The sequence below is a fragment of the Mytilus trossulus genome, chromosome 9 (assembly GCF_036588685.1).
Source record: "Mytilus trossulus isolate FHL-02 chromosome 9, PNRI_Mtr1.1.1.hap1, whole genome shotgun sequence".
Classification (NCBI taxonomy): Eukaryota; Metazoa; Mollusca; class Bivalvia; order Mytilida; family Mytilidae; genus Mytilus; species Mytilus trossulus.
Window position 1 is genome coordinate 8,648,279 of NC_086381.1, and position 19,811 is coordinate 8,668,089.

Genomic DNA, 19,811 nt, shown 5'->3' on the forward strand with positions numbered 1-19,811 from the left:
GGCCACTGTTGTTTCTCTTGTAATTCTATGTATGAACAATCTGACCTGATATATTTCCTTTTTACGTCACTTCCTGTTGAAAGTGGTCCGACTTGGATATCGCTAGTCAGGTATTTTAGTAATTACTCTTTAAATATGCCTTTTAAAGTGTTTATACTGAACAACTAAAACTTATCTCTGCATCTATTTAAAATTGGATTTTTGTTTATAATTTATACATTTCAACATAAACAAAATATACAGGTGTTCAAACAACCTATATTTTGACACTTCTGGTTTATCACCACAAATAGACAAATACCATGCATGACTGTGTTTACACCTCAAAAACTGTTCTCAGTACTGACTTGTAAGATCTATGACCTGGCATCCACTAGATATATAAAAGTTATTTGCGATGTTTTTCAGAAAGATGAAATCTGTGAATTCTAGTCAAATCGATTTAGGTTCCATACCAGAGTTTTACCGGGATAAAGGTGTTCATGGGTAAAGTTAAAGTGGAAAAGATATTGCGATCTTGTCCAGATTTAAAGACTTTGTACCTCCTTGTCAGGTGCCGATTTGTCTTTTTTGACAGAAGAAATAAAAAAAAAAAAAAAAATCCTTCTCTTTTTTACTTTTTTTTTTTATAACTTACTTCAACACAGAATCCATTCAACTTTTATTTATTAGTGGATACAAGGCCTTAAAATTATTCAAACTGCACAGGTTAGTCTGTACTCCAAGTAGTTTTCAGGTGAAAAAACAGCCATTGTTGTCCATTTGTTACGATGAACCTTATCAAACAAAATTGTTCACTTGATTTTATATTACACTGCAGAATATTGTTTGTATAAGTCATGACAGTACATATATTTTTTATGATTTTAGAACCTGAACAATGGAGTCTTCAGTTCCTTCCATACCAGAGTTTTACAGGGATAAAGGTGTTTTTATCACTGGTGCCACTGGGTTCATGGGTAAAGTTTTAGTGGAAAAGATATTACGATCTTGTCCAGATGTGAAGACTTTGTACCTTCTTGTAAGACCTAAGAAAGGGAAGGAACCTGTTCAGAGAATTGAAGAAATCGTCAGCAGTAAGGTATAACTAAATAACAGTTGTATCAATATGCTGCTTTAACAAGGAATACATAGATGTAAAAGAATAATATTACAATGATATTAAATTATGCTCCTTGTGAGCTCATTTTATGGAAATAAAGCATCTTCTTCTTCTTCATATGTATTTGCAATATTTGGGTATTAAAATCATAATTGAATTGTAGATTATTTTAGTTTGATAGTTGATGTTATTAAATTGGCACTTTAAGTGGTGGTGACTCTGTAATACTATAGTGCATTTTTTGAAGGAATCTATATGAAATTTTCCTATTTTGAATTTTAGCCGCAGAAAACGTACAGTGACCCTATCTTTTCTTTTGATATTCTCAAAGCATTTTCAAAAAGCTATCTTCTTGTATTTCATTTTTAAATTCTATCATTTAGTTTAGTTTCTAATCACATAATGATGTTTTTTCCTGGATAATCCATACAAAATTTGTCACTACTTATAGCTTGAGAAAATGTGTGGTGACCTGTCATTTTCTTATTATATTTTTTAACATATATCAATATATTCTACATTTTGGCAAAGTACGAAAAAATACTATCAATTTTAATTTAGACTCCCATACCACTGTCATTATAAATAAAGAGTTATTATAATATACTGTATTTAAATTGAAAACAGACTGTTATTTACATAGAAAATTAAAACAAAAATTATAAATGTTGGATAGTGATGTTGACACAATACATGTACATGTATGTATGGAAATTATCTTGGTTCTTATATATACCTGTGTTATACAGCATTCAGAATGTGAAGGTAAATCCATAAACGCACTTCAGACACATGAAATTTATAAAGAGTTTTATTACATTGGTTGCAATGAATTACATTGATTTCCCAGTTAGATAAAAAACGATAATTTCACATGTGAAATAAACGTGGTTATTTCACCCTCTGACGTTATACAACAATAGGCGTTGTCAAGACTTCGATAACGTCGAAACAAAATATGCGTAGGAAAAACATAAAGTTCCTTACATTTTCTACATTAATTTCATTAAAAAAAAAGCAATTTGACAATGTAATATAAAGTATTACTAATCACCGTATTTGAATATCAAAAATAAGACAACTTGTGACCGAACGCCGCTATGGATTAAACTCGTGCTGCTCACTCGTTTAATCCATGCGTCGTTTTGTCACACATTGTCTTATTTTTTTATATTCAGATACGGCAATTAGTTAAACTATAATTATTCATATTTACATATTTATAAATTAATGATATTATTTATAAACGTATATATGTACATGTATTCTTACAGCTGTTTAACACCCTGAGAGAAGAGTATCCTGAATTCCATAAAAAGTTAATACCTGTATGTGGAGATATATTACATGACAACTTAGGGGTGTGTCAGACTGATGAACAGAAAATGATTGACAATGTACAGATTGTCTTCCATTCAGCTGCTACTGTCCGATTTGATGAAGAAATGAAGTGAGTTTACATATATATCAAGTTTTCTAGAGGGGGTAGGAGGGTCCTAATCCTGAAATCCTATGCTTAAAAACATGAAATCCCAACATCCCAAGTTTTCAAAAAAGAATGACCAATCCCTAAATCCTGAGCTTTAACACCTGTCAGACCCCGGAGTCCTGATAAAGGTCCTACCCCCTCTACATTCTTAAGTAACCATGGTCAAAGGTTGAAGATATTTTGACAACACAGCTGATATTATTAAAATTGTTTGTTATCAGGTTTTAAGTTATGCCCACAATAGTATGGGGCATTATTTGTTCTTGTTGTTGTGTCTGTCCATCTTGTATACAGTTCTTGGTCAAGGAATCTTAACATAAATTTGTGTTCTTATCAACTTCAACTACATGTATAAATTATCTATAACACAACATATTCTTTGATTACAGATTGTCAGTTGAAATGAATGTCCATGGTACCAATAGAGTCCTACAGTTCTGTAAAAAACTAGTCCACATTGAAGTAAGTACTTGAAAAATATAGACGGAGGGATGTAGTCATTTTAAAAACCACAATTTTTGATTTTATATTTAATGATAAAAATAATATACATAATATATGGAATAACCAAAAGTGAATATTGGCTTAGAATATAAAATTAATTTGTACAAAGCTTAGAAACTATTTCAAAATCAAGACTTACAAGGCATTGCCATATAAACAATATTTGTACTTTGTAGGAAAATATAGAATTTATTTGTAAGACTCCTAATTATATATACATGATATAAGAAGTTTCAGAAATTTGAAATAAAAGCAAAGATAAAAAATGCCAAAAGGAACATTCAAACTCAGAACTCCAAAATAAACTTCAAAAACTGACCACACCATGGTTAAAATACAAAAAGACCAAACAATGGCACACAATAGTTGACAAAACACAACATAGAAAACTAAAGACTGAGCAACATGAACCCAAACAAAAACTGGGGTTATCTCATGTACTCCGTAAGGGTAAGAAGATCCTGCTCCACATGTGGAACCATTGTGTTGCTCATGTTAGTACAAACCCTTTTGATAAGTTTAATTGGGTAGGTCACATTTGGGGAAAAGAGTATGGTATTGTGGTTATGACTTTAAAAACATATCACTATCATCTGTGAAACAAAGTTCCATAAGTTATCTTATTTAAAATTGCAATTTAACATTTACTTTGGAAGTGAAAGTTGTTTTTAAATTTGTTAATGAATGAAATCAATATTTATTAACATTACTTAAATGTTGACCACAATGAAGACTTCAATATAAACTGTTACCTAAACAGTAATTTGAATATAACTTTTCACTCACAACAGGAGCAGGATACCAGAAGACTGACTTTGTTTACCACTTTATGTTATCTGATCACATATATTTGTATAGTACAAAGTGCGACATTTTATAATTACAAAGCTAATACTGTTGCATTTTCCAATTGATAAAAACAACTAAATAATTTCTGAATGTACAGAATATACATGTATTCTGTTTATTGCAAATTTTGTTTTGGGACTGGAGTTGGGAGTTACTGTAACTTTTACTTGTATGTTCAGCTGTGTGGTGACAATCTTTAAACAATTTCTTTTTTTCAGTCTTTCCTACATGTTTCCACTGCCTATGCCAATTGTAATGTAAAGACGATAGAAGAGAAAGTGTATGAACCACCTCTTCATCCTAGTAAAATATTGGATGCTACTGGGTATGTATCAAATTTCTAGATGTCCTGGCCTGTTGACCTAATATAAGCCCTTGTATTACTTCCTGGTTAGACCTTGTGTTCTCTTTCTAGAAATTCTTGAATAACTGTTAACAATAATAGGCTTATTAATTTTTTTTTAAAAGACTGCAAAGGTGCTTGTAAATTACTAAAAAGATCATTATTGACATTCTTTGTTTCTCCCTAAAGTCTCCTGGGTCTTTTCTTCTCTCAAGTTCTGTTTGACTGCCAGGGAGAAGTGACTTCTGAATTTCAGAAATGTTATGGCACATGTGTATGTTAGTTGTTAACCCTGAATGATAATTGAACAGCATACATTCATACAATTACCTAATTCGTTTACAAAAATTGATAAAATAAAGCATACATGTGAAATTTTGTTCTCTCTCAGAAAAAGAAAATTTTCTTCAATCAAAAACTATACTCAGATCTACGGATGATTGAAATAATGAAGCATAGATACATGCATACAGACTAAGTTTTTTTCCCTTAAAATAACAATATTTTAATTTTCATAAAGGGTAAATCTTATCTTATCTTTCCTGTATATATTTTTTTTTAATATTTTATATTTTTTAACAGATGGATGGGAACTGAGATATTAAATATGCTGACACCAAAGATGATCAAAGACAGACCAAATACATACACATATACAAAGTCTATAGCAGAGTACTTAGTACATGAAGCTAGAGGGGAATTACCTGTAGCTATATTTAGACCATCCATTGTTGGTGCATCATGGGAGGAGCCTGTACCTGTATGTATCTCAAAACATGAAGAATATGTGTGTTACATGTACATGTACATTGTATATTGTTTTTAAAAATATATGGAACTATATAATAACTCTGGCCAAAAATCTCTCATGCAAAGTTGACATTACTTGAGTGTACTGTTCTATTATTTTAGTCTCTATTGCTTTTGATATTTAGGAATGTTTTCAATATTTTGCCTTCAAAATTTCCAGCACATCAATTGAAAGTTATTTTAGGAATGAGTTGTGTTATTAATATATAGAAACATATATAACAGTTATGAAGCTTTAAATGATCCAAATGAAAATTGTTTCTCAAGTAAAATTGACATGGAGTATGGTTTTATTGATGTAAACTAATCAGCTAGTGTCAAGTATTTCATACATATTCAGTTTTGCAACAATAAATCAATTGGATAATTTCTGCAATTGAATCTACTGGGATTAAGAGCCTTAAATTTGAACTGCAATCTGAAAAAAATATTAGTCAGAGAGAGGAAAGTTAGCCTTTTCAATAGGGTGATCATTGATACTGAAAAAAATACACTAAAATGTGACATCATATTAAGACTACAGGCAGAGGAGCATGATTAAATATGTATGACCTCAAGAGATAATTTATCCTTTAAAAGAACTGTAATAATACAAATACAATAGTTATTGTGGTGTTTGAAAAAAAAATCTTTTGGAATTTTTTTTTTTTTTAAAGAGGTTATCTCCCTTGCACCTCCAGAAATTAAAAAAATTAAAACTTAAATAAATGATTTCCTGAATCAAACACCATGAATGAAATGTTCCTTAAAATTTTAAAACTATAATGGAAACACCTGAAACTTATTTAAAAAAAAATATAACAGTGTTTAAAATGGTTGAAAAGTTTGAAATGTTCATTTCTTTTTGCTTTTAGGGTTGGGTTGACAACTTCAATGGACCAACAGGACTCCTGGCTGCAGTAAGTTATAATTACATATTGTCTTTGTTATAGATATGTACATGTATCAGATAAATATTGTCGTTAAAGTTATATTGAGAAATCATACACTGAATGGTGTAAAATTGGCATACTGTGGATTCAATTATTTTGCATGAGAATCAGTTTTGGTGGATTGAGGAAAACTTGCATTATCTTGGATATTTGATTTTGTTGTTTTACCAATCTTTTCAAACAAAGCTAAAAAAAATTGATAATTCATTGAATATTTGAATTTGTGGTTCACTTGTACCTAGTACTACCTACAAAAACCCTCAAAAATTGGTATCCAACGAAAAACAATGAATCCACAGTGCTTGAAACAGAAGCAACTGAAATATTTTGTAAATAAAATAAAATGTACAAGTACCAGATGTAACCAAAAACTTTCGGGAGAATCATCATTTAAACATTGTTGTGAACAGTGTACACTTACATTGTTTCTGAATTCCAAATTTTAAGTTTTAATGAATTTAATAATGTGTATCACTGATCATTAATACTTTATTTGAGTTAAATGTTGGGAATTTGTACAATACCTTAAATTCAAAAATTATTGTGAGGTTTTTATTATTGCGAAAAATGAGAGAAACTTGTGCATGCAATAATTTAAGCTCACATTTTGAAATATTTCATATGAACTAAACAGGACTTTTCTCAAAATAGTTCAAATTAAAATCACATTTCAGTCTAAATTGACAAAATCGCAATAATAAATGCACGCAATAATTTTTGAATCTATCATATGCAAAGGGTAAACATGGCGAAGATGGTGTGTTTTTCACTTAAAAATAATAGTACTATTAAATCATATCTATAACACCTGCTAATGGGAAATTAGTTACACAAGCAGACTACCAACAAAAATTGTATTGAGTATTAGTGTTTTTACTGTATCTATAATTTTCAACAGAAAAATTCATTCAATTTTGACAACTTGACCTTGAAGAAAAAAGGGAAGGTAGACACTTATTATATTTGTATTACCATTACGTACATTATAACTATCTCAAAAGTAGGATAATCTGCTTAAACAAAATACATTTATGAACAATCTTGTTTTATATCTTATAATAATTATTTAGATAGGCAATGGTTTGTTACGTAACATGATGGGTGACCCCAGTAAAACAGCTGATATTATACCTGTTGATACAGCCTCTAACATGATGATAGCCTGTTCATGGATCACAGCTGTAAATAGGTATGTAAATTTCTTTAAATTCTCAGCTGATTCATGTTTTCCTGTTGAATTTCTATTTTGCTGTTTGTGAAATGCAGGGTTACAGCATTGAAAAAGACGATTTTTATGAGATTCCTTTATTTTTTTTATTTTTTTTAATTGATTAGCCTCTTATTAATCGTTTTAAGTGATTCAAAAATCTATAAACTACTATTGAATTACTTTAAATATAAAAAAAGAAGATGTGGTATGATTGCCAATGAGACAACTATCCACAAAAGACCAAAATGACAAAAACATTAACAATTAAAGGTCACCGTACGGCCTTCAACAATGAGCAAAGCCCGTACCGCAAATAGTCAGCTATAAAAGGCCCCGATAAGACAATGTAAAACAATTCAAATGAGAAAACTAACGGCCTTATTTATGTAAAAAAATGAACGAAAAGCAAATATGTAACACATAAACAAACGACAACCACTGAATTACAGGCTCCTGACTTGGGACAGGCACATACATAAATAATGTGGCGGGGTTAAACATGTTAGCGAGATTAAACCAGTATTGAAATGCAAGGAATATTTCTTTTATCCAAACATTAGTAAGTGTTTTATTCTCCACCTCAGTTAAAAAAAACTGATTTTTGTTTTTGTCTATTTTTAGATCAACTATAGGGAATGTTTATCACTGTACTACAGGCCAGTTAAACAAATTAACCTGGGGAATGGTTGGTAAGTAAACAAATTAACCTGGGGAATGGTTGGTAAGTAGTAATGACCAGCAAAGAATTTCTACAAGTAAGACAACATGGCTGAAAGTGTAAATTGACCACTTATGGATATTATGGCTCAAGAAGGACAAATTTTACCCAATTTATGATTATTTGTGTATAGATTAATAGAGAGCATTCATATTTTATATAGATTTATTGCCATAAAATGATGTTTTATACAATGTAATTACTAAAGTCTCTTCTTTTGTGTTTTACAGAGAAAGATAGTTATAAGTATTTCATGAAAAACCCAGTAAACACAGTCACCAGAATACCTAATCCTAGATTCACAAAAAATGTGTAAGTTTACATTAAAACATTTTTCTGAAAATAAAATTCAATGGAGATGTGACAACACTTTTGATGACTGAAACACTTTAACCTTTATAGACTGTATCTTAATGTTCAATGTAAAAACACTCTCATTTGTAAGTGATATATGGAAAAATGAAAACAATTATTTCAAAATTAACCTGAAAATGGTTCTTTGGTCATCAAAAAGCTTCTAGGTTACCAAAGGTTTTGATCCCGATGATGTCTAAAAAAAATTCATAATTTTGATGCTGCTGCAGACAACAGAATTTATGATCGCTATGTCTTGCTTTCCCTAAATAAATGTCTCAGGCTTGATACAAAGCAGCAAGAATATCTATGAGATTCCAATTTTTGGATAGACACATAAACATACAGTCGGGTTGTTTTCTTTTTGACACATTCCCCATTTCCATTCTCAATTTTATTTTCAATAATCAGGCAAAAATATGTGTTATACAAAACCAATCCAAAATAATTCCAAACAACTTTGAACTTACAGTTTTGTATATATGGTTTGGTTGAGTAACTCAATTCATAATTTTGAGGGAAATTTCACCTGTTTAATATTTAAGCTCAGCCTCTTACATAACTCACTTCAGATTATGATAGTACTAATATCATGGTTAAAGATATCAATAATTGAATGTATATATATTTCGTAGGATTTACCATGAGATACTAATTTTGTTTGACCACCACATATATATGCATGTCACCATCTTATACCTTAGTAATCGATGTCAATGATTTGATGTATATCTTTTTTGTAGGATTTACCATGAGATTTTAATGTTATTTGACCACATGTTACCAGCTTATATCATGGACTTTTTCTTATGGATACAAGGAAAACGGACTATGTAAGTAAATAAGCAGCAATTTAATTATTTGTCAAATAAGAAAATGATTTGGGGCTTCCATTTCGCTTAAAATTAGAAAACATTGTATATAAATGTAATGGGGCCAGTTTAAGCGTCACTAAAGATGTATAATTTCCTTGCTGCATTGAAATATTGTTGGCCCTCAAAGCTGTTTCATGCTCTTTGGTTGGGATGTAGTCTCTTTGACATGTTCCCTATTTTCATTTTCTTTTCTATTAAAATAAATGATAAGTTTGATTTATCGACTCAAAAAGAAAAATCTAGTAGAAACTAGTAAATCTTGAGATTTCTCCAGAAAATTAATGATGTAGATACCTATTTTTTAGATGTCTCTAATTAAGTATCATATTAATAGGGGTGAGACTCTAATGAATTATTTGTTGTATTTTGTTGATTCTTATTAATAGGTGACTTATCACTGGGTTTGTACTATCATAACCAACTCAACAGGTGCCACATGTGGAGCAGATTCTGTTTACCCTTCTGAAATGGCTAAGATTACTCCTAGTTTTTGATGGGGTTGTGATGCTCAGTCATTAGTTTTCTTTGTTGTGTTTAATGTACTGTTGTGTGTCTGTTTCTTATTTCCCCCTTTTTCACATGGTGTTGTCAGTTTATTTTCAACTATTGAGTTTGAATGTCCTTTTGGTATCAATTGTCTCTCTTTTGCAGAACTGTTTAATATACTGAAAGTGTTCTGATGGTTTAATAACATGATAATAACAGCATGAACCAAAAAATGGAATTTCAGTGCCTTCTGCAGATATGTAAGGGTACACAATGTTAGCCTGCCTGTGCAGCAAAATCATATTTTGGGATTATACATGGATTTCAGTTATACTGGTTATTTAGAGAGAGTGAATTATACATCATGACACATGATTTCAAGTTTGGCAGGGTTTTAACAAGATGTTCAGATTTTAATTTTCAATGGTTCATTCATTCTATGAATCTATCTTTGATTTTTTGTCGAGCCTGCAACTTTTGTTGCAGAAAGTTTGACATAGGGATAGTGATCCGGCGGCGGCGGTGGTGTTAGCTTACTTCTTAAAAGCTTTATGTTTTAGAAGGTGGAAGACCTGGATGCTTCATACTTTGTATATAGATGCCTCATGTTACGAAGTTTCCGTCAGTCACATGTGTCCTTGACCTCATTTTCATGGTTCAATGACCACTTGAAAAAAAAGTTAAGATTTTTTGTAATGTTGAATTCTCTCTTATTATAAGTTAAAGGATTACTATATTTGGTATGTGCGTACCTTGCAAGGTCCTTATGCCCGTCAGACAGTTTTCACTTGACCTCAACCTCATTTCATGGCTCAGTGAACAAGGTTAAGTTTTGGTGGTCAAGTCCATATCTCAGATACTATAAGCAATAGGGCTAGTATATTTGGTGTATGGAAGAACTAAGGAGTACATGTCCAACTGGCAGGTGTCATCTGACCTTGACCTCATTTTCATGGTTCAGTGGTTATAGTTAACTTTTTGTGTTTTGTCTGTTTTTCTCATGCTTTATGCAATAGGTCTACTATATTTGTTGTATGGAATTATTGTAAGGTGAACATGTCTAGCGGACAGATGTTATCTGACCTTGACCTCAATTTCATGGTTCAGTGGTCTAAGTTTTTCAGTTTTGGTCTTTTTATCTGATACTATACGCAATAGGTCACTATATAAAGTGTATGGAAATGTTTTATGATCTATATATTAGTCGCACAGGTTTTATTTGACCTTGACCTCATTTTCACGGTTCATTGCTCAGTGTTAAGTTTTTGTGTTTTGGTCTATTTTTCTTTAACTATAAGTATTAGGTCAACTATATTTGTTTTATGGAAGCATTGTTAGCTGTACATGTCAGCCTGGCATGGTTCATCTGACCTTGACCTCATTTTCATGGTTCATTGGTCTTTGTTTAGTTATCTTGGTTAATGTAATGTTTATGTGACAGTTGTAATAAAGCTTTATATATACTTAGGACTATCAACATAACATCAATGATTAGTAAAGAAGGCGAGACATTTCAGTGTGTGCACTCTTATTCCATATATATGTGTGTAACAAATTGTAAAAAAACTACTTGCATAATATGTAATATTACAGATTTGTTAAGATACAAGACAGACTACGTAGATCGGTCGGCAGTTTAGATTTCTTTACCTCTAATGAATGGGAATTCGCTAATGGCAATTTGTATATGTTGCTTAACAAAATGACAACTGAAGACCAAAAGGTAAATTCTTCTTTGCATAAAATTTTCCCTGGTTTTGGGTTTGGGTTTTTTTTTTTGGGGGGGGGGGGGATGGGGGGTTGAAATGTTTATGTATGATAATATGATAAATTTTAAGAGCTGTTGATTTTATCCTTTGGAAGCTTAAGTATATTTTAATGCTGTCAAAATATTAGGATGATTTTTGGAGAAAAAAAATCTTTTAAATAGTTTTCTGTAAAAATAATATGCATAACATGTCTTTGAGAAACAACATTACTTAAAAAAGGTTTCATTAATAATTTCTAAAACTAAGGAACACACTTAAATAATAACAATATTACATCACTTTGTAAATCTGAAAAAAATGTTTTTCATTGAACACAATTTTGACAATTATTCATAGTAGTGATCCCAATCTGTAATCATGATTATTAATTGTTTGTTTTATTTTTAGACATTCAACTTTGACCCTAAGTTAATAGACTGGTCTAAGTATATGGAGCGTTACTGTTTAGGAACAAAACAATTTGTACTGAAAGAAGAGTTGTCAGAGTTACCAAGAGCAAGGAAAACCCTCCAACGGTTTGTAATACTAGTTTTTCATTGAATTTCATAGTTTAAACAGTAAACCAGGTACTGAGACGTATAAGGTATAAAAAAAACAACTAAAATTCATATTTTTTTTTCTGATATAATGAGGTGAATTTCAAGATAAAGCGTTGAAAATTTGTACTTGCTACTAATCTAATAAAAAAAAAGCCCCATTTAAGAGTAATAGCAAATAATTGTTTTGGTGGAGTCAGAAGAATATCTTCAGAAAGTACATGTCTGCCTCTCATGTGATATCATATGATTTACCTGATTGAAAATCTTGATCAATCTGTCTGTCGAGCACAAATAAGGGTTCATAACCAATAGACATCTAAAGACCAACAAACAGACCCTAACAAAAAATCTTTTCAATATCTCTCAATTGTCTCAGCTCTATACAAATAAAAATGAATAAATTTAACAAACAATAACTGAAATATGCCTTTCTTTTTCAGATTGCAGAGAATCAACCTATGTATCAATGTGTTTGGTTTAATTATTCTTTGGAGATTGTTGATGAACAGATTCACTATGGCCAAGTCACTGTGGAACTTCTTAATGGGATGGGCAGTGAAGATATTCAAAAGTCTGCCAACACTTATGAAAGCCAAATAATAATCATGATACGTTTTAGACAGGACAAATTAAATAATTCTGTGATAATGTTGTGAACTTTAACATTGTAGGTTTCACTTTACAGATCATTTCAAAATTAACATCTGTGGAAAAAGAACTAGATTTGAAAATAACCTTTTGATAAAGTTATAATATTGTTTATATAAATATAAAGTAAGAAATTTTTGCAACATGGTATGTGTTAAGCTGATGAGAAGGTTGTTTTTTTCTGTTTCTTAACAACAGTACATCATTGTTCATGGATGAACTACCAGAATCAGCATGACTTTTTATTTGAGTAACAGGACTTTGATTACAAAATTACAAATCAGTTTTAAATAATGACAAAGTACCAGTTAAATGTTACTCTTATGTTTAGTGTGGTTGTTACACTGTAATTGTATCTTTAATCATGTGTGGTTAAGAGTAATGTCTTAGTACTTTTTGTTTGTTGATGTCTAGATCAAACTCATTAGTTATTGTTTTGTATTTGAATGTTAATTTAAGAATACCTATTTTTTTCATTGATATTTATTTTCCCATGTAGCTTTTTTGATACTTTTATAATTATTTTGCAAGTATAACTATAGTCATGTCTGGTAAGTGTGGTTATATTTTGTCTTAAGTTCATGCTTTTCATTGGCATGACATCAATAGAATACATGACCAGAATTTTACTATAAATAATTGGTTTACATGTACCATATTATCTGAAAACTGAAGGGCATAAGATATTGGCATTACTTGTTGTTGTTAGGTTCCTATTATCCAACTTCTAAAAAACTGTTTCTTGTTTGGTCACATGACTTAGTTGCTTGATAGTCCTGATACAATACATGTTAGAAAACAAATGTATTTCATGGTTGTACTGTTTGATGCTTTTATTTAACGTTCTAAAGTGTACCCAAGATCATGAATAAGTTTCTGTTGGGCTTTATAATTATGAGAATGTTTGCACTGAAATTAAGAAAAAACATTGTTATTTATCAAGAGATAATATATAGTACAAAGACCATGATAGAACAATAAAGATAGAAATATGTTCTAGTTTGTGTGATGCTATAATTTTATTTATTTGACATTGATATCAATATTTATTTAAAAAAAGAAATTTTCTGTGCCAGCAAGATCTCATCTCAAGTATATACAATTACAGAATAAGATGATGTAGTATGATTGTCAATAACAACTATTTGACAGACTCCAAGTGAAGTCGATTTATGACTAGTGTCATCATACAGCCTTTAACAAGGAACACAACACATAATGTATAGAAACTTCAAAAGACTATATAAAACATACGTTTCTGGTAAATGTTTCTTTTTTTAGTTTAAGTAGATGTCCATTTCAAGCTGGTAAGGGTCATCAACCCCATATTCTTTTTTTTTTTAAATATTGACAATATGTTGGTCCATTTTCTTTCATAACACAATAAGTAGACGCCAACAGATTATGGAGGCCTTGTTTTGATTTTATTGTCAACAAGATTCATAGTAGATGACTTTGGTTGGTTTGCTCACAAACAAGTTGAACACCATCATTCCCTTATTAAATTAGGTTGATGTCAGATAAGCAGTTGAATCAGTTATACATCACAGATAGAAAACCTTTTGCTCATAGTGTCTGAAAAGCAGACTGTGCCATAAAACATTACCATGACCAATGAACCATAATAATAAAGTTACGGTCAGATGGTGAGATGATACCTGCTATTCAGACATGGTTCTTTAACTACTTTCGGCTCACCTAATACAGTTGAAATAGAATTGCCAAAAAAAAACCTAGACCAAACCACATCTAACACTGGCAAAGGAAACAATCAAAATGATGATTGATTGGTTGGCGTTTAACACCAATTCCAACACTACTGTGTTATATCTTTGTGGTAAATTGTTATTGGTGGAGGAAACCGGAGTCTCGGGAGAACCACAGGGGTTCAGGGTTCAGATTACTTTCCAGACAAACATGTAGACTTTAAAATCATTTCAAACACCAAAAGAAAATAAACTGCTACTTATGATATCTAAGAAAAGAACTTATTCGTGTAATTCTAACCTCGATGACTATTATATGATAAATTGTCATACCGAAAAAATTATTAAGCAGACTCTGAACCATAAAAAAATGAAAAAGACAACGTTCAAATTGCAGATATAACATAGCAACATAATGTTTCCAATCACAGCTATAAGTTGTATACCGTGGTGTAGTGGTTAGTGCATCGGACTACTAACACAAAGGTTCCTGGTTCGATTCCCGTTTGGGATGAAAATTTCAGGAACTCAATTTTCGGCTCTCCCTTGACACCATTTGCGAGTATGGTCTTGAGGAAACGATGATAGTCCGTCGGACGGGGACGATAAATGGCTGACCCGTGTTAAGAGAGAGCCATATCTCTTGCACGTTAAAGACACCCTTGTAGATTTCGAAAAAGAGTAGGCTAATGCCGCTACAAGGCAGCACTCGCACCCGCAAAGTGGAAAGGGATTAATATAAGTTGCAAAACTTGTTTCCCAATCCACTATAAATAAATATGTTTAAACTTAACTAAACTAAACCGATATTATGCCTTTTGAAATACAAAGCGTTGTACAAATAGTTTACACTTCCAAACTAGCAGAACATCAATACAGGAAAGACTATCTACCCAAAAATAAGGTCTAATACTAGTGCATGATATAATTGTAAACAATTTCAGCCTTCTTTGTTGATATAATGAATCCTGCTAGAAACAGTATTTTAGAGTAAAGAAAAAAGAATAATAGAAGCAATGTGTGAAGTTATGTCTTTATTAATTTTTCTCGGACTTATTTAAATCAAATTAATTTCCGTTTATTCCTTAAAAACTTTGAAAGGGATTTTTTTTTATTTAAATGCTATCGGAAACTCGACACATAAGATTGGGAGAACATTATTTACCTGTTTGTTGAAGTCGGCTATAAACCAGCTCTTACAAACTGCCAATCGCATTGGATGGTGCTTTGCTGCTTCTGTCTTTATGTTATTTGATTTTTTTTGTTTCATGGCAATTGATGAGTCAACACATTTCAAACTGATTTTTACAGGTTGTCCTTTTTTCTATGACACCACTGTCTCAGGTTTGGGTATGGATGCGCACTCACAAAAATTTTGAAAGCACTGTTTAAAAACAAATTTGCTTATTCTATAGCCATATAGAAGTTTATCAACTGGAAAAAAAGTTTAAAGTTAAATAAATAGACATAAATATAGTGCATGATCAAGTTTGATTATAAAGAGCTTTCATCACATTACATGAAAGTACATAATATTAGGCATAAATTAGAGACATATAAGAAAACAACATCTTTAATACTATTGCTGTGAGACAATTTACTCACCGAAGACATAAGGACTGATGAACTTTACACCACCATGTCGATTTCAAAACTGTTTATTGTATTCAAAACATTTAGAATATACATAAAATGTATATAAAAGTCTATAAAAAGGACCAACCAGCAAATTTACTATGTAACGGATCGTCTAGAATAGGCGATACTATGCAGATAAGGAAAAAATTATATCAGTCTAAAGATTTGCACAACGGTACTGATATAAGGTGTTATTAAACGAAAATGTTGTTATAAAATCGTGTTGACAAATATTTCGGCTCAACAAATGGCCTTCTTCTTGTGTCACAAGTTTTAACAATACAATGTGTTGATGTGCAGGCTTTTTTTAAGTGGGTATTGATTCAATACTAGTATGATTGACAACTGTCATTATCACTAAACAATTAGAGACAATTACAATGCCCCACCTCCTAAACTGTCAATCAAATTGACCACATTACCTATCAACCTCAGTCTGACATAATTTAACAGACCATTCAATATACATCTACTTCTACACAAGTATTTGACCTCATAATTGAATACACAAATGTGTATATTAGATATTTATAAGGATGATAGATTTATTTTGATTGGTTCACTTTTTTTATCAGGAATTTGCTTGAAACAGTTATAAAATTTTAAAACTTTTAATTATAACAAACCTTCGTTTATTAGTTTATTTCCCATCAATCATTATGTCTATTTTAGTCATTTGAATTGTTATTAGACATGTTAGAAGTGAATATATATTTTTGTAATCAAGGAAGAATCCACATTTCAATAAAATAAGTTTTTTAATTGGTTTACAGTGAAAAAGTACCTTTGCAATGCCCTGTGTTGAAAAATACTTAAAAAATTGATCAAAAGGCACTATAAAACTTTAATCTGCAATGTCATATTACCTCTGTTTCAACTTACAAAATGCCCCAAAAGTTTTTAGCTGTTGGTCTACATTTATGTCTTACAAGGATAGTTGGTAAGATTTACAAGAAGAATTTTTGATTTGCACTTTTTTGGTTTTTTTTAAACATGTTCAGAACAGGCAGCATAATTTCGATAAGATATACACTGCAGTTTAAATAAAATTGTGCAAATTAAGAGACCCATATTATTTAATTTGAGCTCATTTCATCCTCATACTGGAAAAGCAAGTTCCTTCTAAAAAAAATCAATTATTGCAATTTTCAGCAATAGTACTTTATAAATGTTCATTTTTCCCCACCATACCTTAATATGAAATAATTCAAACTACTCTTCTTATCTTTCCATGAGTGATTTCCATCACTTTGATTTTTAAATACTCATTGTATGCTCCCTTAAAAGTAAATGCAGGTTACACTATCGTCGTTGCGATTTGTATCTCTAAATTGATCATTTGTATGCCATCCTTTCCAGAACAATAAATCAATTTGCCTTATCTCCCCCATGTATACATGTCAGATCGAATACAGGACCGAAGTTTTTAATATCAGAATCCAGGGATCCATCTGGCTTAAAAACTTGAATAGTTATTTTTGTTTGGCATGTACGTACCATTCTACCATCAGACAAAAGCGTACACCCCATGATATTCGTCAAGTGTCTGCACCAATACAGGTCTCAGGTTATCAGTTGACACGAGTGTTACAGCTACCATCATCTGAGCTTGTCTATCCGTCTGTTTCAGGATGGGTATTTTGCATGGATCTGCTGTCACCACGACATCTCCAAATTTTTGAATGGTAGATATTAAATCTTGCAAGGAGGGATTGATCTTACACGAAAAGTCAACTGGGTTCGCACAATTACTTTTGACCATACAGATTGAATACATTGTTCTTCTGTTACAACATTTTTTTTATGTGTTTCAAAGAGAGGAAAGTATGCAGGTACGAAGCGTACTGCTTTATATTGCCAATATTTGTTTGGTGTCCTACGATCTTTTTTTTCTTGTCTAACAATGACTAAAGCTGCCGACGAATTTTGTAACTTTTTTCTTCCCTCGTTTTTAGTTCTTTCATTACAGAATTCTGAAGTTTAGCAAGATGATAATTGATCCTAGCACGGGTTTCTAGAATCTCTGTTTCATTTTCTCTACCCTTTTTCCCGATTTACGCCAAATTGTCTTACTGGTTGATTCGAAGTCTTGCAATATTCTCTACAATTTCTGACAAGGTCTGTTCGACATCTGTAAAAGCATTTGAAGACTTTACGTTTCGTGTTATATAATTTATATCGGTCAGATATTTACATTTCATGCGTGATTCAACAACACATTTCTTGCAGCACGGACAGTCATGATTTTTACATAATAGCACATATTTCTCATTGTGCTTGTCACAAGAACGTGCCATTTGTAAAACTTCGTTTGGAAGTTTCTGGTAATCGGTTATGGATACAGTGTCATGGCTTCCAGATCCTTTAGAAGTTCTATGATGCTCTTTACATTCTTCACAAAGCTTTTCATCACATTCAGAACACCAGACATCTGATGGTTTGGTAATATAGCGATAATCACACACCCTGCAAACTCTCAGGTTACTTGCCATTATTTAACAAAGAAAATATCAAAACATGGTTTACCCCGCTCCATTCTGTATGCGCCTGTTTAAAGTAAGGAGCCAATAATTTAGAGGTTGTCGTTTACTTTTCTCGTTTGAATGGTATGAAATGTATCCTTTCTAGGACCTTTTATAAGACGACTGCGGTCTTGGTTTTGCTCACTTTTGAAGGCTGTATTGTTAACTATAGTAGCTAACTTCTACTTTTGTTGGTCACTGATTGAGATTTCTTTCATTGTCAATCATACTAAATATATCATTTCTATATCTAAAACTGTACTTAAATCTAAATTGTTTACCTTGTATTAACATAATTTACGTTATGAACCCGTATGTCTTTTATCCTATCGATAAGTATATTTTGTAATTGCACAATGTCATGTTTTGTTCACTCAGTTCATGAAGTAAATACTTTATCCGTTGGGGATAATTAGATCTGTGGAAACATTATTTATGCTTATAAGACGAACTTGGCTATGAACTTGCTTTCCTTTTTTTTGCGCCGTGTCGAACTAATGAATCAAGCCATTTACAACTGGTTTTTTTTTTACAGTTTGCGGTAATGTCATGTTGTAACGTCACCATCTATGATCAGGAGAGGAATGCCATTCCGAATGGACAATAATTGTTTAGCACTTAACATATATAAAGAAGAATATGTTTAACTTTAGTTTTGCAAAAACAATTGCCTCAATCGAAGATAAATTATAAGATGATGATGATGATGGTAGTTGTGATTAAATTCTGAAATAAAATCTGTGTTTTATATTATAATAAAACTTAAAATCTTCCAATACCTTCTCTTATATAGTTTTCATGTTTACTTCGTATATAAATAAAGACCCCATTTGGCGATCAGGAAGATGATAGTCATATGACTGATCACATAGTCATTAGAAATGAACTCGAATGTGGCGGTCTGTTTTAAATGTATTCATTTTCAATATTGACCTTTGCAATCCCATATACGCATACGCATGTATGAATTCTTTTGACACATAAAAAGTTCAGTAGGGTCATACCCAGCACAATGTATCATGCTCGTTCTACTTTATTTTAGCCATGGCGTATTCCGTTTATTTTTCGATCATTGAGTTTGACTATCCTTCTGGTATCTTTCTCTTCTCTTTTAAATATATTGGGTATTTTGTCCTTCTATAGTTAATTTACCTCTGCTAAAACAAATGCGTTATTTAAGAACGAGATTTAGAAGCAAATTTGATAATTGTAAAATGGTCAACAGAATTGAAAGTTAACGCTTTTTGTTGATCTTCGTATGTCTGTCTTTCGTCGGCGGTTGTAATTTAATTGGGATTTGCGGTTATAATTCTTGAA

General features: G+C 31.3%; 1 protein-coding gene across 1 annotated transcript; it reads left to right on the forward strand.

Annotated features, from left to right (window-relative positions):
- The first annotated feature begins 53 nt into the window (after window positions 1-53).
- LOC134685065 (fatty acyl-CoA reductase 1-like) lies at window positions 54-12,754 on the forward strand. The gene is made up of 14 exons (XM_063544448.1): window positions 54-110; window positions 871-1,081; window positions 2,377-2,552; window positions 2,981-3,053; window positions 4,163-4,269; window positions 4,870-5,047; window positions 5,952-5,996; window positions 7,100-7,218; window positions 7,861-7,928; window positions 8,188-8,269; window positions 9,055-9,144; window positions 11,266-11,395; window positions 11,829-11,956; window positions 12,421-12,754. The coding sequence occupies exons 2-14, from the start codon at window positions 881-883 to the stop codon at window positions 12,578-12,580; spliced, it is 1,557 nt and encodes a 518-aa protein (XP_063400518.1). The 5' UTR covers window positions 54-110; window positions 871-880; the 3' UTR covers window positions 12,581-12,754.
- The last annotated feature ends 7,057 nt before the right edge of the window (window positions 12,755-19,811 follow it).